Source organism: Ovis canadensis, chromosome 2 (assembly GCF_042477335.2).
Source record: "Ovis canadensis isolate MfBH-ARS-UI-01 breed Bighorn chromosome 2, ARS-UI_OviCan_v2, whole genome shotgun sequence".
Lineage (NCBI taxonomy): Eukaryota > Metazoa > Chordata > Mammalia > Artiodactyla > Bovidae > Ovis > Ovis canadensis.
In genome coordinates, this window is record NC_091246.1 from 33,808,557 (window position 1) to 33,834,839 (window position 26,283).

At 40.8% G+C, this 26,283-nt stretch overlaps 1 protein-coding gene across 3 annotated transcripts in view; it reads left to right on the forward strand.

The window, feature by feature from the left end:
* Positions 1-24,772, forward strand: part of GOLM1 (golgi membrane protein 1) — a 57,492-nt gene extending 32,720 nt beyond the window's left edge. For all 3 annotated transcript variants that reach the window (XM_069575800.1, XM_069575799.1, XM_069575798.1), the window contains exons 5-10: positions 1,761-1,863; positions 9,623-9,752; positions 14,779-14,938; positions 15,707-15,976; positions 17,551-17,664; positions 22,683-24,772. In XM_069575800.1, coding sequence (XP_069431901.1) covers positions 1,761-1,863; positions 9,623-9,752; positions 14,779-14,938; positions 15,707-15,976; positions 17,551-17,664; positions 22,683-22,759 — 854 coding nt within the window. In that variant the 3' untranslated portion in view covers positions 22,760-24,772. The remainder of the gene's footprint in view (positions 1-1,760; positions 1,864-9,622; positions 9,753-14,778; positions 14,939-15,706; positions 15,977-17,550; positions 17,665-22,682) is intronic.
* The last annotated feature ends 1,511 nt before the right edge of the window (positions 24,773-26,283 follow it).

The following is a 26,283-nucleotide window of genomic DNA, read 5'->3' on the forward strand; positions in this document are numbered from 1 at the left end:
AGAGGTGATGACCTCAGGTCTGTCCTCAAGTATGGCATACAGCCTGCAGCCTTTCTTACACTTAGCATTTTAAACAGCTTTAATCAGGTGTGATTTACACAAAATAAACTACACATATTTAATTATTCTGGCTGCACTGGGTCTTTGTTATAGCCTGCAAGGTTTCTTCAGTTATGGCACATGGACTTAGTTGCCTCGTGGCATGTGGTATCTTAGTTCCTCGACTAGAGATCGAACCTGCGTCCCCTGCATTGGAAGGTGGATTCTTAACCGCTGGACCACCAGGGAAGTCCCCTGCACATGTTTAAAGTGCAGTCCCACCAGTTTTGACATGAGTGGCTCTTCAGGAAACCGCCACAGTATCAACACAGTGAACATGTCTATCACCCCAAGAAGCTTCTTTGTGCCCCTTGATAGTCCTCCTGAGGCTCTGTCTGATCTGCTTTCTGTCCCTCTAGATTAGTCTGTAATTTTTATGATTTTGTATATATCAGATGGCATACACCTTTTTTTGTGAACCTTTCACTCAGCATAATTATCTTGAAATTCATCCATGCTGTTGGGGCTGCAGTAAATAGTCCATTCCTTTTTTATTGCTGAGTAAGTATTCCCTCATCCTGGGTTTGGTTTGCTACGAAAATTTTTTTTTAGGTTAAGTTTATTGAAGTATAATTTATACACAATAAAGTTCACCCTTTGTAGTGTACCTTTCAGTGTATTTTGACATAAAGTCAAGACGCAGCTCATGTCCCACTCCAGGAATTCCTCCCCACCACCCTCAGTTCAGCCTCAGGCACCCAGTGAAACATTCTCTACTCCCCCGTAGTTTTGTCTTTTCACGCATGTCGTATAAATAAACGCTTTTGAGGTGGATCCATGTTGCAGTGTGTATCAGGAGTTCAGGGTGTCTTTCACTTTTTAAAAATTTTAAACCACTCCCGCCAGCACACGCGTCTCCCCTCTCCGCACTGCCCCAAGAGCCTTGCAGGTCTAGAGCTGTGGTGACAGACCTTGGGGAAGCTCAGGTGTCTGTCCAGGGCTGTGTCCCAGGCCCTCGTCGCTGCCCTCAGCCCATTCTGGTGTCACCTTTGTGGCACTTTTTCCTTCTGCCCCCAGCTTGGTTGTTGGTCAGTGAGCTGCTGCTTTTTCTGCAGAGCTTTTACGAGCCAGGGCTGCAGCCATGGGGCTGATGGATTTCCTCAAAGAAAGCTGTTGTTTCCCAAACAGGAGGGTCGGGAGACTGAGTGCACAGGGGGCCTCAGAGAATAACTGGGCTGTGAGCAAAATAACATGAGAAGGATACTGGCAGGTAGCCTGTGGCTGAGGATGGGGGGTGGAGGGATTACGTAGGAGAGGCTGCTGACCAGATGTCAAAATCGATTTTCCAGACTGAAGGATATGGAGCTGCTGAGAGCAGCATTGTGAGCAGTTCAGGGTGTATGATGTCTAGGAGGGAAACAGGCAGTAGGACCTCCTGATGCATTGTAAGGGTTGGAGGTCAAAAGGACATTTAGGAGAAACGTGTGGGAAGGAATCAGGGTCCTGGCTCCTATAGGATCACACACCTTCTGGGCTGCTTCCCAGATCAGGGTGGGGAGGTTCCTGGGGTGGGGCCCTGGCCTCATTGCTTCCTTTTTCCCCTCCTTGCTCTCTTGGTGCCCCGGCCCCTTGTGTTCCCATGGTGGGTGTTGGTGTGTCTGCTGTGCTCAGGATGGCCATGCCGGCGACCCCAGTCATTTCGTGTGCTCCTCTTGGTTTAGACCAGTTAAAGGCCCTGCAGAAGAATTATGGCAGGCTGCAACAGGAGGTCCTCCAGTTTCAGAAGAACCAGACCAACCTGGAGAGGAAGTTCTCCTACGACCTGTAAGTTTGTCCGCATCAAGTTGCGCCGCTCAGGGGCTGTTAGCCATCGTACAAGAGGGCACTTCTCCTTAGCAGGAAATGACTAACTCCATGTACTGTAAAATACATAACTGAGAACTCTGTAAAGTGCAGGTGTACTAGTTAAATCAGTAATCGAAAGCCTTTAAAAATGTGTTCCAAAAGTGCTCAGATGTGACCTAAGTCAAAGTCATTGACTTTAAGGAGTTTGGTATAATATTCATGTAATTTATCACTCGGCATTGGCATTATGGACATTTTGTTTTCTTGAGGCTTTTAAGTCACTTTCCAAATTTTTGCAGTGAGAATGGAGGTTTTTTTTTTTTAACTTTATTGAGTTAGGATTGACAAATAATCATTGCATGTATTTAATACATAAAAGCATGATATTTTGATATACCTATACATTGTGAAATGATACTCAAAATCATCCATAATCCTCTATGTGTATGGTGAGAACACTTAAGATCTAGCAAATTGCAAGTATAAAATGCATTATTATTAACTGTAGTCACCATGCTGTACATTAGATCGCCAGCATATAGTTAGGACAGTCTGTTTTAAGCTAATGACTTTAGTAGCATACAAAAACTCTATACTTATGCATATCAGAGTACTTTTGTGGTCAAAACAATAAACATTTAAAAAGTTCGGCTAAACCCCTTAGTAAGATAGTAAAACCCAATTTAGAGGGTAGAGAATAAAGTTGTAGTCTCATTATTTTTCTCTCCCTTTTCCTTCATAGAAAGTATATATCCCAGACACAGGAAATTTGGGATTCAGAGGCAACCAGCTGCCCATGACCCCAGCCCTCTTTGTTCTTTGATGTGTTGTTATTGTTCAGTTCGCTAAGTTGTGTCTGATTCTTTGTGACCTCATGGACTGTAGCATTCTAGGCTCCTCTGTCCTCCGCTATCTCCCAGAGTTTGCTCCAATTCACGTCCATTGAGTTAGTGATACTATCCAACCATCTCATCCTCTGCTGCTCCTTTCTCCTTTTGCCTTTAATCTTTCCTAGCATCAGGGTCTTTTCTAGAGTCAGCTCGTCGCATTACGTGGCCAAAGTATTAGAGCTTCAGCTTCAGTAACAGAACTTCCAATGAATATTCAGGGTTGTTTTCCTTTAGGACTGACTGGTTTGCTCTCTGTGCAGTCCAGGGAGCTCTCTAGAGTCTTCTCCAGCACCACGATTTGAAAGCATCAGTTCTTCGGTGCTCAACCTCCTTCAGTGGTCTGACTCTTACATCCATGCATGGCCATAGCTTTGACTATACAGACCTTTGTCGGCAAAGTGATGTTTATCTTTTTAATACATTGTCTAGGTTTGTCATAGCTTTCCTTCCGAGGAGCAAGCATTTTTTAATTTCATGGCTGTAGCCACCGTCCTCAGTGATTTTGGAAGCCCAACACTGCTTCTGTGTTTTCCCCTTCTGTTTGCCATGAAGTGATGGGACCGGATGCCGTGATCTTGTGCAAGGCTCTTTGTACTTGATTTTGGAAGGGCTGAGAGCAGGTGAAAACAGTATTTCCCTTTTGTAGATTTACCAGTTTGGAAATGGCTGTGCACCTGCTCATTGCCCATCCTGAGCTTCTGGGAAGTTGTTTGATCACAGTGAATTGCACACATTTTGTTCTTTCCTTGCACAGACTTCTTTTTATTTGTTCTGTTTAGGCTACTGTGCATGTGTCCACCTCCTATGGCTTGCATATTCATGAGAATTTTATTTCCATGAAGGTTTCACCAGGTCTTTCCTTGATCTCTATATTGCTGTCCAAGGTCAGATGCTCTGTCTTCCCTTTTTTTTCTGCAGTTCTGATGCCCTTCTATGTGCGGTACTCTGAGACCCAGTTAAGTCCTTTGAACTAAAGGGTTGTTACAAGAGTTAGAGGTTGAGTACAGTTACACTTGGCTCTGAAATACCTGCAGCTCTAGAGAGGCAGCCAGGGGATAGAGAGAGCCCTGCTCAGTCTGGTTTCTGGGTTCAGCCTTACCTCATTCTGTCTCTGTGACCCTGGTCAATGTTGGTCTGATCACCTAGCTTCCTTATTTGTATGTATGTGTGTGTGTATGTATTTATTTAATTGCTGTTTCTTTTTTGGGGAAATATTTATTTTTTCAAGTCTGTTGAGATCTTTTGTTCTTTTTTATCAATTCTGAATAATTTCCAGCCATTCTGTCTTACAGTGCTTTCTGACCCCATTCTCCCTTGCTTCTCTGTCTGAAGCTCCAAACAAATGTATAACAAGACTACTCCTGGAACCCTCACATTCTTATCTCTCTCTTTGGTATTTTCTGTATTTTTATACTGGGAATAATTTTAAATTTAAAAAGTTACACAATTTTTATAATTGTAGAACTGGATTATAACCCAGTACTGTTTCCTCTTATAGTTATTACAAAATAATGGCTAGATTCCCTGTGTTGTACGATATATACCTATCTATACTCAATAGTTTATACCTCTCTCTCTCCACTGTGTTTCTCCTAGATTTCCCCTCTGCCTTTGCCTCTCCCCACTGGTAACTAGTTTATATCTGTGAGTCTGCTTCTTTTTGTTATATTCAGTAGCCTGTTGTATTTTTTAGATTCAACATAGAAGTGGTATCATACAGTATTTGTCTTTCTCTGACTTATTTCAGTTAGCATAATGCCCTCCAGGTCCATCCATATGCTGAAGATGATAAAATTTCATTTTTTAAAAATTACTGAGTAGTATTCCTGTGTGTGTGCACCCACACATATATGTATCTCACTTTTTATCTATTCATCTATTAGGACTCTTAGGTTGCTTCCATCGGAGAAGGCAATGGCACCCCACTCCAGTACTCTTGCCTGGCAAATCCCATGGATGGAGGAACCTGGTAGGCTGGAGTCCGTGGGGTCGCTAGGAGTCGGACACGACTGAGCGACTTCACTTTCACTTTTCACTTTCACGCATTAGAGAAGGAAATGGCAACCCATTCCAGTGTTCTTGCCTGGAGAATCCCGGGGATGGGGGAGCCTGGTGGGCTGCCATCTCTGGGGTCGCACAGAGTCGGATACGACTGAAGCGACTTAGCAGCAGTGGCAGGTTGCTTCCATATCTTAGCAATTGTAAATAATGCTGCTGTGAGCATTGGGATGCATGTGTCTTTTTGAATTAATGGTTTTGTTTTTTTCTGTAAAATTGGTCATATGGTAGTTCTCTTTTTAGTTTTTTGAGAAACCACCCTACTATTTTCCGTAGTGGTTGTACCAATTTATATTCTCACCAATAGGGTACTAGTGTTAGTCACTCAGTCATATCTGACTCTTTGTGACCCCGTGGACTGTAGCCCACCAGGCTCCTTGTCCATGGGATTCTCCAGGCAAGAATACTGGAGTGGGTTGCCATGTCCTTCTCCAATAGGGTACAAGGGTTCCCTTTTCTCCACACCCTCACCTACATTGGTTATTTCTGGCTTTCTTATTTGTACAAGTGGGTAATTCAATTACTTCATAGCTCTGACACTTTGAAATATTCATAAAATAAATTCTAGGCAGGAAGCTGAAGTGATATCTTGAAACATCTAATTGAGAGTTCAGGCTGAATTAGATTATATGTCCCAGTAATAACTTTCTGACACCAGTCGGATGTTCTCCAATTTTTAATTTTTAAAAATAAATTTAAAATTTTTGAACAACTTTAGATTTACAGTCTTATTGTAGAGACAGTACAGGAAGTTCCTGTACAACCCACACCAGGTTCCTGTTGTTCATATTTTGTGTTAGTATGAAGTACCTGTCAGGATTGATTACCCAATATATATGCCTTATTTTTATCTTGAAGTCCATCTCTACTCAGTGTTTCTTCAGTTTTTCCCTAGTTTTGCCCTCTTCCTGTTCCAGGGATGCATTATATTTCCCTAGGCTTCTCTTGGCTGTGATAGTTTCTCAGGCTTTACTTTTTTTTAACTTTCGAGAATTTATTTGTTTAATTAGGGGTAACCTAACTTTACAAGTGGCATTATTAAATTAGCAAAGTCCACAAGTCTTGTACAACTTAACAAGTTGCATAGTTGTTTTAATCCAAGCTTATATAATTACTTCCTGGATTTACACAATACAAAAGGAGTCTAACATGTCAACATGAAAACTGAGATTCACTAATAATAAGGCACACAGATCACGGCATGGCTCATTATAGGTTTTTTCTTATATGCCAGGCAGAGAGTGTGGTAATCATGCTGTATTTATCATGTTTCATCAGGCTTTACTTATTTTTTTATGATCTTGATAGTTTTGAGGAGTGCTGTCCAGGTATTTTGTAGAATGCCCTTCAGTTGGGATGTATCTCATGTTTTTCTCATGGTGAAACAGGGGCAACCCATTTTTGCGGGGAAGGCCACAGAGGTGAGATGCCATTCTCACGGCTTCACATCAGGGGTACGTGCATCCGTATGACTTACCACTGTTGAGCATCTGATTGAGATTATGTTTATCAGGTTTTTTCCATTGTAAATTTACTCTGTTTTTTCTCCTTTTATGCTGTAATCTTTGGAAGAAATTCACTATGCTTAAAGATTGGGAAATTATGCTCCACTTCCCTAAGGATGGAGTGTCTGCATGAAGTTGTCTGGAATTTTCCTGCACAGGAGCTGTGACTCTTCTTGTTTGTCTAATGATTGATATCAGTATGGATTAGTGGACGTTTATTTTATACTTTAGGTTATAATCCAATACTAATTTATTTATTTTTCTTAAAGTTTTCCAGCTTTGGCCATTGGGAATTTTTTCAGTTAGTTCCTTTATCCAGTTGACATATTTGTGATATTGTGGGTTTGTCTTTCCACCCCTCTTTTAAATTACTTTTTTATAATCTGGCACCAAAAGATGCTTCAGACTCATTTTGCTATATTTCTTGCCCCAGTCCTAGAGTCATCCAGTCAACCATTTCTCCAGGGAGTCCTTCTTCTCTTCATTGGAGAATGGTGTTTCAGAAACCAAGATCTGGATACTGGGTGTGCTTTTTGCAACTGGGCTATCATTGCTACTAGGGCCTCTCAGATGATGGAGCAGAGAGATATATGTATATGTATACTAACTTGTGTTATATATTGGTAAATACTTCTGTATGTGTCTATCTATATTTAAATTAAACATAAATTTGTACTGCTGTCTTCAACTCTAATCCATGTAAATTAACATAATAGTATGTAATTGGCTGTGTTCTTAACCTGGGACACTCTTCAATTATTTTATCAATGTTTTGTAACTCAAAACATTCTGAAGCTCTCAGTGGCAAAGACTGGTCAGTACTTATCCATCCATTTATCTTTATACCAGAAAAATACTACATTTCTAGTCCCTCCTTGCAGTTGGGTATGGCCAGGTGATTAAATTCTGGCCAGTGGGGAAAGGAGATTGTGGGGTGGGACTTACAGGGAAACTTCTGAATCTGAGGATAGGTCAGTTCACATCCCTTTTGTTTGCCTTTTCTCCTCCTTCCTTCCTGTTGCCTGGGCTTCACACAAGATGGCTGGACTACTTGTAGCCGTCCTGGGTCATGAGGTAATCATGGGGGATAGAAACCACTGCTAGGATTTTAAAACTGAAATAGAAACCTGAATTTGTAATGACTCCAAGCTGCCATACTAACCCTGATCTACTTTTATGTGAGGAAAATATAAAGTGCTATCTTTTGGCCTTTTTGTTTCACCTAGCCAGACCTGAAGCTAACTTACTAACTTTGAAGGTGCCTGTCTCTTTAAATATTGTTTTTTTAACCTAGATCATTTTCATCAGTGCTTATCTGTTACTCCTCCAAAAAAGACTTCTTAGGAGAGGCTATTTAGAATTGAATCCTAAGCAATAAGGAGCTGAGAAGGAAGATGAGATAATTTAGGAGAGAAAGAACCTGGCAAGCTCAGAGTGACCTGGGCAGGGCAGATAGTATCATTTAGTCATGGAGGGTAGCAAGTTAAGAGTAGTATCTTGAGGACCAGTGTGAAAGTGACTAGTTATGTGGACCTGCTGAGAAGACCTTTTACACAGATCTGATGACGTGAATGTTAGGTCCTTTGTAATTGTCGTGTAGGTCCACGAAGCTTTGTCCTTTTTCTTCCCTAAGTCTGTTTCCTCTCTGTGTTTAGATTAGGTGACGTCTGTTATTGTATCTTCCAGTTCATTGGTTCTTTACCTACTCTGAGTTTTAAAATTCTAATTATTGCATTAAGTTTCCATTTGGTTCTTCTTTATATCTTCTCTTCTTTGCTGAAACTTTCTATTTCTTTGATGAAACTTAAATTTTTCATTTGTTCCAAGCATGTTTTAATTACTCATTGAAACATTTCTAATGAAGTGACTGCTTTAAAATCTTTGTCAGATCATTTCAACTTCTCTGGTATATTGGTTTGGTATCTGTTGGTTGTCTCTCTTCATTCAATTTAAGATCTTCCTGGTTCTTGATATGATGAATGATCTTTGACACCTCTAAGCAGTTGGTGGTGAAAGCCTGGCTCTTTACTAACATGACACCACTGTCTGGGGAGAGGGAGGGGAACCTTGTTAGTGTCAGAGTGGGGTGGAAATGCAGACTTTCCATGTACTCTCCAGGTACACCACTGTGTTGTTCTAGATCCTGAGGTCCCTAACCAGTCTGCCTTCATCACTCCATCTTTCAGAGTCGTCTTCTGTTTGTTGAATATATAATGTCCAGAGTTCTAGCTGTGCTTAGTGGAGGAATAGTGAAAAATACTTCTATTCTGTCTTCCCCAAACGGAAATCCAATTCAGTTTTGACACCATCAAGAGTTAGCACAAACCCCATGTTACGGGGCTCAGTCCCGCAAGACTGCCCCTCCTTTGGATGCTGGCCGTAGTTCTTGTGGCCCCAGGCCACGTGCACTTTTTGCCTGGCTAGCTACAGATTCAGGGCTTCCCACAACCCCCTCAGGATCAATAACTCGCTAGAGCTCAGGAAAGCTCTGTGTTTACAATTGCAGTTTTATTATAAAGGATACAACTTAGCAAGCACTGAGTGGTAGGGACTCATGAGGTAAGGCCTAGGGTGGAAGTAGGGGTTAGGCAGGAGCTTCTGTTACAGTCGGGTTGCCTCCTTACTGGTTCACAGAGATGTTCACCAAATGGGAAGCTTGCCAAGCCTTATCATCTAGGGTGCTTATCTGAGGTTTTATTACATAGGCATGACTGGTTGAATGGCCATATGATTGAACTCAATCTCCAGTCTCTCCCTCCATCCTAGAAAATGGGGCTGTAAGCTCCAACCCTCTCGTTATACAGTTGGCTCCCGTGGCTATCAGCCCCCATCCTGAAGCTGTGTAGGCTCCTCTCAGTAAGTCAGCTCCTTAGTATAAATTCAGGTATGGTGTGCAGGGGCTCATGTATAGCAGAAGACACTATTACTCAGGAAATTCCAAGGGTTGCAGGAGCTCTGTGCTGATAGTTGGGGACAAAGATCACATGTTTTTTATTATGCCACAGAGTATATTAAAAAGACTTTTTTTAACCAGTTAAGTTCATTTATTTTAGAACAATATGACATATTGTTTGGAAGTTTCAGTTGACTCCAGTTTTCATGTCATTTAATAACTGAAACATACTGTTGCTCTGCCTCAGTGTCTTTTTCAGATGAAGTGCAGGAAGCAAGAAAGAGATGAGCTGTGTCTGTCTGGGAACTGGATTTCACCGTCACAGCAGGGCCAAACTTAAATAGTGTCTCTGAACAGCTGTCCTTTTCTTTTGCTTTCTTCTGCCTTCACAGGAACCAGTGCATCAGTCAGATGAAAGAGGTGAAGGAGCAGTGTGAAGAGAGAATAGAAGAAGTCACCAGGAAGGGAAATGAGGCCATACCTTCGCGTGATCTAAATGAACAGAAGGACCAAAGCCAGCAGGTAATCCTGGGCTTTTTCTGCCAGGAATCTTCCAGAAGTCTTCCTGCCTTCTCTTCAGGCATCCTGTTCCTTTATCTGCTGTCTAGTTTGCTCTGGTTCCGAGACACAACAGCCTGGTCCCAGGGCGTAGGGTCTCTGACTGAGTATGCTGTGCTCCAGGCTGTATGGAGATTGCTTCATTTAAAGCTCACAGCCACCCTGGGAGAGGGTTATTTTTGTTTTCCTGTTTTGAGGGCGCTGAGGCCCATGGAGGTGGTCAAATACTGTCCCAAGGTCAGCGCACCTGGTCAGTGATAGAGCTGATCTGAGCCATGCTGTCAGGCTGCCTCCTGTGTAAGCACAGCCTATGGAAGTGCTGCTCAAAGCCTTCTGGGGGATCTTTGTTTTAAATGTAGCCATTTTATTGAGATATATTTCACCTACCATAGAGTCACCTATGTAATATTTACAGTTCAGTGGTTTTAGTATATTCACAAATGGGAAGTCATCATCATCACACTGTGATGGAGTCATCATCACAGTCAATTTTAGAACCTTTTCATAACTCCCAAAAGAAATCCTATACCCATTAGTTCACTCCCCTTTTACTTCCTGTTCCTGGAGGCTTAGATGAGCTGTGATCTATTTTCTGTCTTATAGATTTGCCTTATCTGGACATTTATATATGACATTTATTTATGGCGGACAATAACATTTATCAGTTACTTTCATATAGCCTTCAGGATTCATCCGTGTTGTAGCATGTATGAGTACTTTATATGGCTGAATAATATTCCATTGTATGACTGTACTGTATTTTGTTTCTTTATTTGTCAGTTGATGGGCATTTGGGTTATTTCCACTTTTTGGCTACTGTGAATAATGCTGCTGTGAATGCCCATGCACACATTTTTGTGTGAACATAGGCTTTCGTTACTTTTAGGTATATACCCCGAGTGAAATTGTTGGATCGTGTGGTAACTCTCCGCAGTGTATTGAGAAACTGCCATACTGTTTCGGAAAGTAATTATGCCCTTCTACATTCCTACCAACAGTTTATGCTGCTGCTGCTGCTGCTAAGTCGCTTTAGTCGTGTCCGACTCTGTGCGACCCCAGAGACAGCAGCTCACCAAGCTCCCGCGTCCCTGGGATTCTCCAGGCAAGAACATTGGAGTGGGTTGCCATTGCCTTCTCCAGTGCGTGAAAGTGAAAAGTGAAAGTGAAGCCTCTCAGTCGTGTCCGACTCTTAGCGACCCCATGGAGGGTACCAGTTTTTCCACATCCTTGCCAGCTCTTGTTGTTACATTTGTCTTTTTCATTATAACCATCTTAGTAGGTGTGCAGTGCTATCTCATTGTGGCTTTGACTTGCATTTCTCAATCGTTGATGATACTGAGTATCTTTTCGTTATGCTTTGTTGGCTGTTTGTAATTTCTCTTTGGAGAAATTGTAAATCGTATCCTTTGTCCATTTTGAAATTGAGTTATTTTTATTATTGAGTTGTTAGAGTTCTTTATCTATTCATATAGAGATATTAGGTGATGATTTGCCAATATTTTTCCCCATTCTGTGAGTCATCATTTCGCTTTCTTGATGGTGTTCAGTGAAGTAGAGAAGTTACTAATTTTAGTAACTTCTAGTTTACCTGTTTCTTTTGCTGTTTGTTCTCTGGGTGTCATATCTAAAACTGCTTTGCCTAACCTAGCATCATGAAGAGTTATTCCTGCTTTTTCTCCTGAGACTTGTAAAGTTCTTAGCATTTAGTTCTTCTGTTTAGTCCTGTGATTCATATTGAGTTAATTTTGCATATGATGTGAGGTAGTGGTTCAACTTTATTATTTTGCATGTGGATATCCAGTTGTCTCAACACCATTTGTTGGAAAAAAAAAAACACACCAAAAAACAATTCTTTTCCTCACTGAGTTGCCTTGGCATCCTTGTCAGAAAAATCAGTTTACTGTAAAGATGAGGGTCTGTTTTTGGACTCTCCGTCTGTTTCTTTGATCTCTTTTTCTATCCTTATGTCCACACTACACAGTCTGGATTACTGTATTTTTGTAATAAACTTTGAAATCAGCAGCTTTGACTGCTCCAACTTTGTTCAAGATTTTTGGCTGTTCTGCACTGGATAACTTTTTATGTGAATTTTTGGATCTGCTTGTCAGTGTCTTCAAACCAGGTGGGATTTGGACAGAGATTATAGTCTGTAAGTCCCTTTGGGAAGTGTTGCCATTTTAACATCCTGTCTTCTGATGTGTGAATGTGGGACTTCTTTCCATTTCTTTAAGTCCTTTAAAAATCTTTTCAATTATGTTTTGTAGTTTTCAGAGTTCTTGCACTTCTTTTGTTCAATTTATTTCTAAGTATTTTTGATGCTGTTATAAATGGAATTGTTTTCTTAATGTCATTTTCAACTATTTATTGCTAGTGAGTGGATAATTCATTTTTTATATTGATCTTGTATCTATCAGCCTTTCTGAACTTGTTTATTAGTTCAAGTAGCATTTTTTGGTGATTCCTTAGGATTTTCTGAATACAAGATTATGTCATCTAAAAATAGAGGTAGTTTTGCATCTTCTTTTCCAATCTGGATGTTTCTTTTTATCACCTAATAGCCCTAGCTAGCGGAGAAGGCAATGGCACCCCACTCCAGTACTCTTGCCTGGAAAATCCCATGGATGGAGGAGCCTGGTAGGCTTCAGTCCATGGGATCGCTAAGAGTTGGACACGACTGAGCAACTTCACTTTCACTTTTTACTTTCATGCATTGGAGAAGGAAATGGCAACCCACTCCAGTGTTCTTGCCTGGAGAATCCCAGGGACGGGGGAGCCTGGTGGGCTGCCGTCTTAGGGGTTGCACAGAGTCGGACATGACTGAAATGACTTAGCAGCAGCAGCCCTAGCTAGAACCTCCAGTATAATGTTAAATGTAAGTGGTGAGGATAGACATCCTTGTCTTCTTTTTGATCATAGGGGGAAAGCTTTTAACTCTTTCACTCTTAAGTCTGGTGTTAGCTGTGTAAGCATACCGCATTTTATTGTGCTTCACAGATGTTTGTGTTTTTTACATATTGAAGGATTGTGGCAACCATGTGTTGAGCAGATATATTGGCTTCATTTTTTTCCAACAGCATTTGCTCACTTCATGTCTCTTTGTCACTTTTTGGTAATTCTTAAAATATTTCAGACTTTTTCATCATTATTATATTTGTTATAGGAATCTATGACCAGGGCTCTTGATGTTACTCTTATAATTTTTGGTATTTTTAGAAAGTAAAGTATTTTTTAGTTAAGGTAGTACAGTTTTTGAACATGGTGCTGTATCCCTGATAGACTACAGAATAGTGTAAACATAGCTTTCATATGTGCTGGGATACCAGGAAATTGGTGTGACTCACTTTATTGTGATATTTGCCTCACTGAACCTGTGATATATTCATGGTATGCCTATGTATTTTTCATAGATGCACATTATCAAGTTGAGGAAGCTCCCCTCCATTCATAATTTTTTGAGTGCTTTTATGAAGAAAAGCTGTTGAATTTTGCCAGTATTTTTTCTGCATCTACTAGGATGATTGTGTTTTTTATCCTTTACACTGTTGACATAGTATTATATTAATTGACTTTTGATGTTAAACCTTGGCATTGATGGGGAAAATCCTACTTGGCCATGGTGTATAATCCTTTTGTGTGTCACATGATTTAATTTACTATTATTTTGTTGATGATTTGGGGGTCTTTGTTCATATTAGGTCTACAGTTTTATTTTCTTGTAATGTCTTGTCAGGCTTAGGTATCAGGGTCATTATTGGGCTCATAGAATGAGTTGGGGAGTATTCCTTTCTATTCTGTTTTTGGAAGAGTTTGGGAAGACTTAGTATTAAATGCTTGGTAGAATTTACCATGGGAGCCATTTGAAACTGGGCTTTTTTAGGGGGAAAATTGTAAATTAGTACTTCAGTCTCTTGTTACAATCTGCTCAGATTTTCTACTTCTTGAATGAGTTTTGGTAGTATGTGTCTTCCTAGGAACTTGTCTGTTTTAGCTAAGTTATCAAACTTGTTGGCAAACAGTTCTTGGTATTTCCTTATAATACAATTTTTTAATTTGCGTAAGGGTTGGTAGTGTTATCCTCATTTTGATGTTAGTAATTTGAAATTATTTTTAATTAATCTAGCTAAAGCTTGTCAAATTTGTTCGTCTTTCAAGAACTAACTTTTGGTTTTGTTCATTTTCTTTGTTGTTTTTCTTTTACATATGTCATTAATTCCTGTTCTAATCTTTACTATATCCTTCCTTGCTTTAGGTTTAGTTTTTTCTTCTCTTTTCAAATGTCTTAAGGTGGGAGATTAGGTTACTGATTTGAGATGTCTTTTTTCTTGAGAAAGGCCTGAAAATTTCCCTTTAAGCACTGCTTTAGTTGCCTTCTAGAAGTTTGGTGTGTTGTGTTTTCATTTTAATTTTTCTCAAGGTATTTTCTAGTTTTCCTTGTGATTTCTTTGACCCACTGGTTATTTAGGAGTGTGTTGTCTAGTTTCCAAATATTTGTGAATTTCTCAAAAAACTTCATTCTGTTGCTGATTTATAATTTCATTCCATTGTGATTGGTGACCGTACATTGTATGAGTTCAGTCATTTAACGTTTGTTGAGGTTCGTTTTGTGGTCTAGCATCTGTCTGTCCTGGAGAGCAGTCCACATGCACTTGAGAAGAATACACATTTGTGTGTGTTTTGCTCTTGTTGGGTTGGGTCTCTATAGATGTCTGCTTGGGTGGTTTGTCATATTCAAGCCTTCTCTTTCCTTGTTGACCTTCTGCCTATCTGTTAATCCAATATTGAAAGTGTTTTTTCTGGGAGATATGGGCCCAGGCTCAGATCTCTGCTTTATGCCAAGTGATAGGGCACTACCAGGGTAGGGTATGGCATTAGTCAGGGTTTCCATGTGCTTGTTCATCAGAAGGTTGCAGTGGTCCATTGCATTGCTCAGGGTTGTTGAAGGTTCATGGTCATAGAGCCGCTGCCCTGACCACCTGTGTTCCTGTTTTAGCCCCGAGCCCCCAGTGAGCCCCAGCCCAGGCCGCAGGAGGCAGGCCCACCCCAGGCAGAGGTGCCGGAAGCAAGAGGAAACATGCCCAGCCACAGTGAGCCCCAGACACCAGCCCCTAGCTCCGAGGTGGCTTTCGATTTGAAGAGACAAGGTGAGAAAGGTAAGTGAAGCTTGCCAGTGACATTCTGTCTTCAGGGCCCTGTGCCAACAAAAACACAGCAGCAACTTCCTGCCCCCCAAGTCCATACAAATATGCAGAGCTCACTGCTTGTGGGGAGCCCAGTAGTCAGGCTGCAGGTGGCAGTGAGTTATCTCTCTGGGCACCTGGACTCAAGGCCACAGGGCTTTTATCTGCCTTCCTGACGTCTCACCCTTGTAAACTTCCTCGTTCTTTGGCAGCTTGGTAAAGGAAGGTCTAGGTGTGCCTTTATTGAGGACAGTGGTGGGACTGCTTAGTTAAGGGGACGTGGCTGAGTCCTGGGTGGCTGTCACTGGCTCCCAGGTTCTGGGTCCCAAGTAGGGTGATCAGATAAGCCTGGCAATACAGCCTCCTCCACTTGCAGGATGCACTCAATCCAGATGACGTGGTCTGGATTTGTTTTCTACACTATTTCCTCTTTCTTGTGGTTCTGAAGATATACTCCAGGCACAGAGTGGCTTGGAGTCTGCTGCTGTTAAGTTGCTCAGTTTTGTCCAATTCTTTGCAACCCCATGGACTGTTACACAACAGGCTTCTCTGTCTTTCACCATCTCCTAGAGTTTGCTCAAACTCAAGTCCATTAAGTCAGTGATGCCATCTGGTAGGCCACGGCATACATGATCAGCTACCCTGTCCATCCACAGTCCTTGGGAAGGCTCTGGGAATTGAGTGGTCTGAGGATTTCTGTTTTGTATGGTGAGGTCACAGCAAACTGTGTCCTATGCACAGAGGAAGCCAAGGAAATTCAAGTCGTCAGCGAGGAGGAGCTTCAGAGGGACAGCCTGGCACTGCCGAAGGAGCCAGGCCAAGAACAGGCGGTGGAAGGAGACAGACAAGTGGGTGGAAAAGGCAATGGAGAACCTGGAGAGCTGGGCCAAATCCCACAGGTCCCAGCTGCCCTGCTGGCCAGCCAGGAGAATCAAGAGGTGGAGGGCCCTGAACGGGACCAGCTTGTCGTCCGTGACGGACAGGAGGAGAGGCAGGATGCCGACGAGGAAGGTGGGTGAGAGGCTCCCTGGACTGCCCACTCCTCTGCATCAGGCACTAGCCCCCCCCATGTCCTTCCTGGTGCAGAACGGACACCCATGAAGATGACCAACCAGCAGAGTACCATTTGGTAGTTCGTTCTGTTTGTTTGGTTCCATTGTCAGGCAGGAGGCAAGACAGAACGGCCAGGCACTCCTAGCACTTGGAACTTGTAGAAATCATTTTCACAGGGAGCCTAGAGGGCTTTCCAGGTGGAAGACCTTGGATGGGAGCTGAGCATAGAGTCCACATAGGTCTCCTGGCAGGCAGAGCCCACACATTTTCCTTGTCATTCCATCTCCTCCTGCCATGTCACTGGCAGTGCCTGGTGAACCGAAGGAGGAAGGAAGGACAGATGGAAGGATCGGATAGATGGAGGGTCATGCTTGTTTGAGCGTTGCAGAAAAGTGACGTGGGAATCTCACCTTTCTGGTTTGGTTGACTTCTCTTTTTTAAAGAAAAGTGTGGGAAACTGAGATGAGCAGAATATTCTGGGATGTATCTTGGTCCCTGAAAGATGGAAAACATTTTAATCCTAGCTAAGCCAGGGGCGCTTAGAAGACACCTGTGTGCTGAGCCTGATAAAGTGATAGAAGGTGGGGATAGTACTTACTGGCAGAAGTTACCCCGATTTTCTGAAGAGTATGTTCTTACAAGTTTTCTGTTAAATAATTGGGGAGGGAAAAAGAAAAAAATGACACTCTGGGGGGCTGATCAGAGTGGCACTCAAGTTTCAGCTCACTCAGCAGTTGGTCACAGGGTTTAACAGCTGCCAGAAGGCCTGAGCTACTGTGGGGGCCTATATGTCACACCTTGTTCAAGGTCAGCTGTAATGGTCTGATTATTAGGATAAAGCCACATGGCACACAGGCCTGGGCTTTGTTTCCTCTTCAGGCAGTTAGTGCAGGGATATAGAACTAGAGCTGACTTTTCCAGACATGCTTTTTAAACAAAAGATCTTGTTTATACAGATATGAAATGTTTACAGTAACCCTCTGAGTATGTCTCTTGATTGCATCCTGTCCTGATCTTTTCTGGTGGCTCTTCTCTCTGGGGATGAACGCAGTGATAAATGAGCTAATTCTGTATGTTTGATGGAAAAATTTTACCCTTTGACTCACAATAGCTACTCCATTTCCTTCTCTCAGGGCAGTGAATCATTTTAAGCAGATACCTCCATTAACCAGAAACCTGTTTCCAAACAGTGATGCCTTCCTTTAACGTTGAGTTGATTATCTCTTTAAAAAACTGGAATTTCGTTTCGTGAACTAGTTACCCTGATTCCAGCCTGGAATGAAGCTCTTTATTTAGGGCCATATTTTAAATAGATTCAAAGTTGGAGTGGGGCATACATAAGTAGAGAAATCCTGCATGGTCTTTGCACTGGGAGCAAGCACATGAGTCCCTGTCATTTCCTGAGAGGAAGCAGAAAGAGCTGATTGTTAAACCAGGGTTGGGATGACCCTAGCACCCGGACTCTGGTGTTCCCATGGCATTGAAAGAGAAATGATGTAGCTATGTTTTGTGGCTCTGTGCTCATTTTTCAGGGAGAAATCAGCAGAAACTGGGAGCTGATGATGACTACAACATGGATGAGAATGAGGCAGAATCTGAAGCAGACAAGCAGGCAGCCCTTGCAGGGAATGACAAAAGCAGAAATGGTAATTAACAGTGGTGGTGGTGGTTGGGCGGAGGGGGTCACCTTTCGTGTCTGATTTGTGGCCCTTCACTTTTGGTATGACTGTGTACTGAATCCCAACAATAATGTTGTAAGTAATCCCTAATTAGAAGATTGTTTTCTCCCGAAGTCTTGGAGTGTAGCGGCAGTGGAGAGAGGTGACAGTTTCAGGAGGCCATAACGAGGACCTTTCAGAAAGTCTGCATACATGAACATGAGCATCAGTCCCTCAGGGGTCAGTGCGGATATGCTTCAGTGAAGTTTAGGAATTTCCCTTCAAAATGGTAGGTCACCGCATGATCATTTCACAGCACTAGTCGAAATGCTGTGATGTGTACACAGGCAAGTTTTTATAGTAGCACTCTGAGTTACTTTGTATTACTGTTATTTTGAACTTTTGATGAGTCTAGGCCTGTGGGATGCTCAGATTCTGGATTCATCTCCTTGTGATTGGATTCTGGTTGAACTTTTTTTTTTTTTTTTTAATAGCTGCAGTTATGTTCTTCTAGCTTCACACCAGGAGGCACGGGATGGCAGGCTGATCCTTGGTTAAGGTGGTACCCATGAGGTCTCTCTGCTGCAAAGGTCCACTTTCCCTGTGTAACTAACATGTCTTACAGAGGGGGATGCTGTGCAATGGTTGACTTTGCTGTCCATTGAAAACCGTGGTCTGGATGGTCATTCCACACAGTGATAAGCTGTCATTCTTTAAGGACTCCCTCACCCCCAATGTGTATACATTTACACACACACACAAGCACACGTACTCTCTCTCCCTTGTTTTAGTTTCACTGTAGACTCAAGGTTTCCTTTCTTAAAGTTCATTTTTCCATCATACTCTTGGTGTTTCTTTCTCAGTTTTTAAGAGTTCTTTATATGCTGGGGTGGTTGGCCTTTATCTGTGATGTTGGTTGCCAATACTACCTAGCAGTTTATCTTGATTTTGATTATGGTTTTTTGCCATGTGAAAGGTTTAAACATTTTTATGTCTTTTTTTGCCTATAGATATGGAGTCACAGTTTTCTCATTTAGAGTTGAATTCACACATTTTTTTTTTGTTGTTGTTCAGTATACTTTCAGATTTTTCTTCTGGTTTTATGAAGTAAATCAGATTGAGGAAAGCACACAAAACAAATGAGTTGTTAGAAGTTAAACATTTTTTAACTGCACCCTGCCTTCCTGATTCAAGAAACAGAACTTGGCTTCAGGAAGTTCCTTCTTTGTTGCCCTTCCTGTCCTAGCACTTTCCCTCCCTGTACTGAAATACCTGTCCTCACCTTTCCATTCAGCATTTTCTTGAATTTCTTTATGGGTTTATCACCCAAGTGGGCATCCCTGGATGCCATAGTTTAGTCTTGCCCATTTTCTTATATTTGATATGTGTTTAAGTTTCAATTTACAAGTCTTGTCTCCCTTCCTTCCTTCCATCCATTCATCCAGCCAGCCATTGCTGTTTGACCACAGTCTGGAGAGTGTTGATTGTGTATTTCATGGTTCTGTTCATGGTTTGGTTTAGTGTGTTCTTCTTTCCTCCCTATTTCATGCAGATCACCAGCTGATATCTGGAGGTGGTATTTTAATTCAGCCATTCCTATTTCATTTGTTAGTTGAAATATTTTGTAAACAGACAAGTCATGGTATTGTTCATAGGCAGGATAAATGCTTCTTTTTCTTTACCAGTTTTCACAATAAGGAATTATTTCCTTTGACTTTTTGAAGGTGACCATTTGAAAATATAAACTTTTAAACCTTTTTGATGGGTTTCATTCAGTTGCATTTATAATCTTTTTTGAAGTTCACATCATCCCACCTTCTTTGGCCAATGAGGTTTTCCCCACTTCTTTCTGAACCATTGGTTCCTTTGTCTCTTGTCCTGCTTAGCCACTGCTTCACTCCACACAGTGCCTTTTCTCTGTGAGGGGCTTTACCTGAGAACCACCCAAAGAGGAGTCGCTGCCAGTGTGTTTCATGGGCCTCCACCAGCTCCTTCGTCTTCCATAGGCACACCGTGGTCACCTGCTGTGGGAGTAGCAGAGACTGCCCCTTCCAGCTGCAGCTCTCCCACTGGCCCAGGTGCTTTCTGCTGTAACCTGTTGGTTGGTAGGGTTTCTGTTGTTCTCAGGTCCATCAGAGGCTCCATTGCTTCCCTCTGTTTTCTTTCCAGACACTGCGAGTGTATGGCTTGCTGTCCATGGATTATTTTTGACTGCTTGTATTTTGGGGTCTGCAGGACTCCCGCTCAGCTAGTTTGTCTGTAAATGGTCTCTAGTTTTTGAGTTTTTAAATTTAGTAGTTGCCTTATGTAAGGACTCTGAGAGGTTCAAAAACTATGCCACTGTTTCTGCCATCTTTCCGGAATCTTCTACTTTGATAACTTACACTTACATCTCTTAATTCATTTGACTCACTTTAAATGTTTTCAAGTGTATGGGCATGAGATATGGGTCCAGTTTTCTTTTTCCAAAGGTGTTTGCAGTTGGCCCAACACCATCTCAAATCACCATCTCAAATCACCATCTTATAGTCAGTGATTTGAGGTGCTACTATCATCAAACACTGGATTTTCATATGTACTTGGTTCTGATTTTCAGATTTTCTATTTCTGTTCTATTGGTTTCTCTCTTGATTCCCAGTGTACCACATTGTTCTAAGTATAGCAGCTTTTTTTTTTTTTTTAATCTAGCCAGTCTACTTTCTCTGGAAAATTCAAGCCAACATCCTTTGAGTAATGCTTCTTTCCTTTTTGGCTCCTCCTTGAATTCAGATTAGAAGTGTATTAGATCTTTTCAATCTATTCGTGTCTTGTATCCTCTTTTTCATATTTTGCATTTCTGCTTCTCTGATCTGTGTTGAGAATAATTTCCTCAGAAATATCTTCCAATTCAAAAATTTTCTTTCATTTATGCCTTCTTTGCTCTGTTTTATTTTTAATTTCTAAACTTTTTACTTGGCCATTCTTTATGGGTCCTTATTCCTTGCTCATGTTTTCAAACATCCTTTATTTCTCTGTCAACATTATTTCATATGCCTTGTCTTCTAGTTGTACTATCTGAAAACTTGTAGTGTTTCATTGTTTCTGCAGATTGTCCTCACGGTACCTTGTTTCCTTGTGTGTTTTGTGGTTCTTAACTGTGAGCTACTACTTTCCTTGGAACTTTATCTGTGGGAAGTCTTTGAGGACTGAGTTACAGAGAGAAGGTTGTTTGCCTCTGCCAGTCTCAAGGAGGGTACTGCAAATTCAAAACTCCTTTAATAAAGTAGGTTGTCACCTTTAGGGTTTTTTGGGATCACATGGAAAAATGAGAGTTTGAATTATACACATGCACGATCATCTCATGTGGTTAAGAATGCTCTAGTCCACACGAGACTTTTCATCGCAGGTTTATTTTCTGTTGCCTTTAAGTCAAGGATGTGAAACTTTAGGGTTCACGTTTATATGGGCATCCTTTTCTTCACTCCCCACCTTGAGGGGAGCCCTCATGCTTAAGGCCTTTTGAAGCTGTGACGGGAGCTTGGGGTCTTCAGGCTTCAGCAGAGGTCCTCAGGACAAAAGCTGGCATTGATGCTTATTACCTTCAGTTGTTAATATTTCCACTTCATTTTTGATCTTCCTGTTAGTGTTGTTCATAGGCAATGCATTTCAATGTTTTATTAATTTTTTTTTCACTTTTCATTTTGAAATAATTTAAACAAAACTAGTAAGAAATTCCACAAACCTTCATCCAGGTACCCCAAGTGTTAACATCTTATGTAACCACAGTAGTTATCAAAATGAAGACATTCAATATTCACATAATGCTATTATCTATAGACATTATTCAGATTTCTTGAATTGTCCAACTAATAACCCCTTTCTGATTCAAGATCTAATCCAGGATCATACATTTATCATCATATCTCTTTAGTGTCTTTTAACCTGGAACCCTGTCTTTATCACTTATAGCACTGATAATTTTTTAAGTGTTTTGGCCAATTGTTTGGTAGAAAGTTGAGTTTGATTCAGCAGTGCATCCTTAAAAAATCTTTCGTATTTTATCCAGCATGTCACTTATTACAATTGGCAAAATTGCTTGGGATTTCTAAAATTTAAAGTCTTAAGTTCATTTTTAAATTATTTTCATAGACTCTTCAGCTAATTATTTTTAATGCAAAAGATGAACATGTTAGGAGTCAGAAAATTAAGCAAATACAAGTTAGATGTGTGACTGTGCAATGAAGCCTTGGGATTTTTCATGCTTTACACCCAGGTGTTTGTCTAAGTATTTGACCTTGTACCTGCTAAGGCTTTTAAACAAATTGAGGAGGTAAGCGAAGTAGAGAAATGGTTCTGTCAGCTCTTTTAAGGAAGAATTTTAAGTTGAAGAAATGTCATTTTAAAATTATGTCATCAAGATGGTTTCAGACCCTGCTTTTCTCCAGGGAAATTAGAAGAAAAAGGCATTAGTTCCAACTTTATTAGAGAACTTAAGACAGTCATTTATTTAATAAAATCATTAAGATGTACAGTAGTTGTAAATGAGGATCTTGGGTTTAGGTTATATTTGTGATGTGTCTTTTTACATCCTTTGGGTGTCATAGGATAAAGAGGGTGGAAGCCACATATCGACATCAGTTCTGTAAAGGAAGAGCTTTGGAGTCACCAAAGCTAACCTAAGTTGCAAATGGCTTTTAGGAGGCAGTGTGCTTCCTGTTGGAGGTACAGTAACAGATTGATGCAGCGCCTGAGGGTCATGATCATGTCAAAAATTCTGTGAGTACATTTCATACCATCCATTTTGTAGAACACCATTTCACTATTTCACAGTTCATGGTACCTTGTTGGCTGTACATATGGACTCTTTTGCTATCTTGTCCTTGATGAGCAATGAAGTTCCACATTATAATGTTACCCTGGGAGACAGTCCTCTCTCTAGACACTTAAGTCAAATGGGACCTGCCTGGGCTGGTTTCTCAAAATGTTTAATACTAGAAAATTTTGTTTTTTCTTTCTTTCCTTTTTAGTTCTTAACGCTGAAAATCAGAAAGGAGACGCAACAAATTTACTTGATCAGCGTGAAAAGAGGAATCACACACTCTGAATCAAACTGGAATCACATTCTTGTGTGTCAGAATCGAACAGAGATCACTACAATAGTCACGAGGGATTGAATCCTGTGAAATGTACTAAGTAAAATATCTAAAGATGATTATTGTGGAGTTTTAGTTTGTATTTACAATGTAGGAAAATGAGATTGTCTTTGAGACAAGTGTTTTAGAGGTATTTTTGAAGTGTTTATATTGAGGTGTCAAAATTGTTGAAATTTGTTGGCTAATAGGTATTTCATAAGAAGATCAACACCAGAAGTAGAACACAGGTTCTCCTTCAAGTACGGCAACAACAGGATTCATATTGTGAAGTGTAACGTTTGCTGTGAAGCGGACTCCCATACTCGCAGAGCTCCTTGTCTTCAGGTCTCTCTGGAGTCATTCTCTTCGCCACATGCTGTGCTGAGACAGAAGCCAGCCCTGCAGTCGGCACTGATTGATTTTTGGTTTATTCTTCCGTGCTCACTTCTGGTTCTGACAATCAGTGGCCTAGAGCACTAACTGTTAACATAAACATCACTAGCAACGGTGTTAACCAAGTCTAAACACAGAGGTGTTTTGTGTGAGGATTTTTTAAAAGACTGCTCCTTGTACAATAACCCTTGTCATTAATGTACCAAATGCTTTCAAATGACTTGTAATTTGAATACCTGTGATCTATACTTGCCTTGCTTAGTATGTGTGGGCAAAGCATTACCAAGAAAAGCCACGTGTAGATTAGACTTTTGACACAACAGGGGCCAAAGCAGGGCTGACCTTGGGCACGTGTGGCAGAGAGGGCAGTACCGCACTGTGGGTGGATGTGCTGCAGACACTGCCTACTTCACTGCTAGAAGAAGAGAAGAGAAATTTGATGATGAAGGAGATACACAGCATACAGATGTGGAAAGTTTAGAAAGTAAAAAAAAAATGCAGTAGTTGTCTTTTTCAGTTTACACATGTACCTTGCGGTAAAGGACCATATCACAAACTGATTTAAAAACCAAAATTAATTTGAAAATGACTAATCATAATTTGCTTAATAGTGACATCAGGTTTGAGTTGGTTCTTAACATTGTGAATAAACAGGCTTTTGTCAGACTTCACACTCACATTAGTGACCTTTAGAAAGGCTCCCTACAGGGTTAAGTGGGTGGTGATGCTTATTAAATCAGCATTCTGTCACAGGGCTTGAGATGCAGGGGCTTCAGGTCATGTGACATAACCCCCTGGTTAACAGAGAAGAGACTGGGTCCTGGAGGACTTCTGAAGCTTCTCCAGGCCCAGCCAGAGTGCCTGCCTCGCAGCCAGCTGCGGACTCCTGGTGCCCCTGCTGCCACTGAAGGGCAGGGCCTGGTCTCCATTCAGGTTATGATCACCAACTTGAATGCTGTGTGCTATTTTCTTACCTAATCATTAAGATTATAGCTTTCCACCCAGAAAAGGCAACTGAAGGGTGTGAAAGTAGCTTTATAAGATACTCATCTAGGTCCTTGTCCAGCCTCCCTCTGTCTAAGTCTTAGTCAATCTTAGGGTTGATGTCTTGCATATTAGCCTTTGTTCATCTCATGTTTAATCAGTGTGCCTGGAGTTGCTGAGAAATGAAACTCTGTTCAGGTTTAAAAACTGCTTTCAGTTTTCCCTTCATCTGCTGTTGAAACTGGAATCAGCTTGTAAACTGTGGATTAAGGATGGTCGTTTGCCTTATTAATTAAACCTTTCTGTGGAATGAGATGCTGATATAAATAAAAAATAATCATGATTTAATCTCCCTGTACAGAGGCACCTGAAAGCTGTTTGTTCGGGAGGTGTGTACTTCACGTGTTTCTTCAAGCAGTCATGCTGTATTGCTGTTGGCTTCCCTTGGGATCAACTATTCCAAGGAATAATCTAGAGATGCCACAGCTATTTATTCAAAAAATAAAACCTGTGTAATAAGCATCAAATAGATTATCCAACAATGTGGTCTTTTGGGTTCATCTAAAATCAGCAGCTAGTCCAATTTTTAATAAACTGTTTGATTCACACCCTCCTCTATATTCTCAAATGGTGTGTAGACAAGGAGTGATTATTAATTTGATCTTTTTTCCTGCAGATGAAGATTGCCATAGCAGCTTTGGATTAGATTTCATGAATCATCTAATCATTGCACCTAGCATACCTTTGTGTGATGGAATTTGAAAAAACATTCCCTGTTTAAGTCACTGTGGTGTCATTAAATAACTAGGTTGATAACTGGCATAATTGTTTTACTTGGTAATTGGTGGTTGTAATTATAGAAGAGAATTGTAATTTCAGAGTCTTTTAAGGTCCAGGGGGGAACTGGTCTATTCTCATTATGTATTTTAGCCTAAAAGATTATAAGGTAATCTTTATTAATGATTAATAACAATAATTAATCATTAATAGAAATGGTAATCTTCACTAATGATTGTAGATTAAGGATAGTTTATAGGACACTCAGCCCACTTCTAACACTTGCCTTTGAAATGAGTTTGAAAATAACTTTCCATTAACTGAGTTATACTAATATTTTTTCACATTGTCATCTTAGATTTTGAAATTAGTATTAGAAAGTTGGGGAAATGGCTTATCTTGTGTATTTAAATGTTTGTGTTCTATTTCAGCTCAGAGGGCAACACTTTCTTAAGGGTACTAACTAAGCCACTGTTCTTAACAACTGATTTGTAAGGTTCTGGTAATGTGCACAGTGAAGGATTACTCAAAAGTAGGTAAGAGATGCACTGTGCTTGTTGATGTGCCTGTGAAACTCATCTCTGGGAAGGAGACATGACTTGAAACATTCTCATCTGTAAACTATATATAAACTTAATGACTTTTATAAACCAAGACCTTGAGACAAATACCTGCTTTTTTTTAAAAAAAAAAATCCTTACTCCTTAGAATAAAATTAAATGTTCTAAAGTAAAATAAAAATCCTGCTGAGTGACACAGGCTTACACTTCATATCCCTACAGAGATTCTAATATTGTGAGGGGTGCTTGGTAAGTTTGACTAGAGTTCAAATAAAGACTGAGTGATCAGAGATGTAGCCCTAGGTAACCTAACTTTTCATATAACTGAAGTTTTGCCTTTTAGAACCTTCATAAACAGATTTAGGTGAACATATGCAGTTTTAGAATGAATGTTAATAGACACGTAAGAATGAGGATGAAAACTCAAGAAGTAAGCCAGAGCCTTTGTGGAGCAGCTCCTGACGTTAGAGCTTGCTTTTACTAATTTGGCTCTCTCAAAGTTGTAGTAAAATGACAGTGGAACTTCCAGTACAATGTAACATGTCTGCCTTTATCCAGAACTCAAACCTTCACCTGAATGTCTTAACTCACACCAAAAAAGGGGCCACATTATTATTTCACACTTGAGTATCATTTAAAAGAGTAGTTCTGTGACCTTAACCACCAGTCTACAGCTGCCAGTTTTTTCCCTGTGAAGGCCAATTCTGCTATAACATCCTTGCTCTGGCTTTTTGAGATGGGTTCATTTAAAAGTTATTCTGGAAGTCAATGGATGACAAATC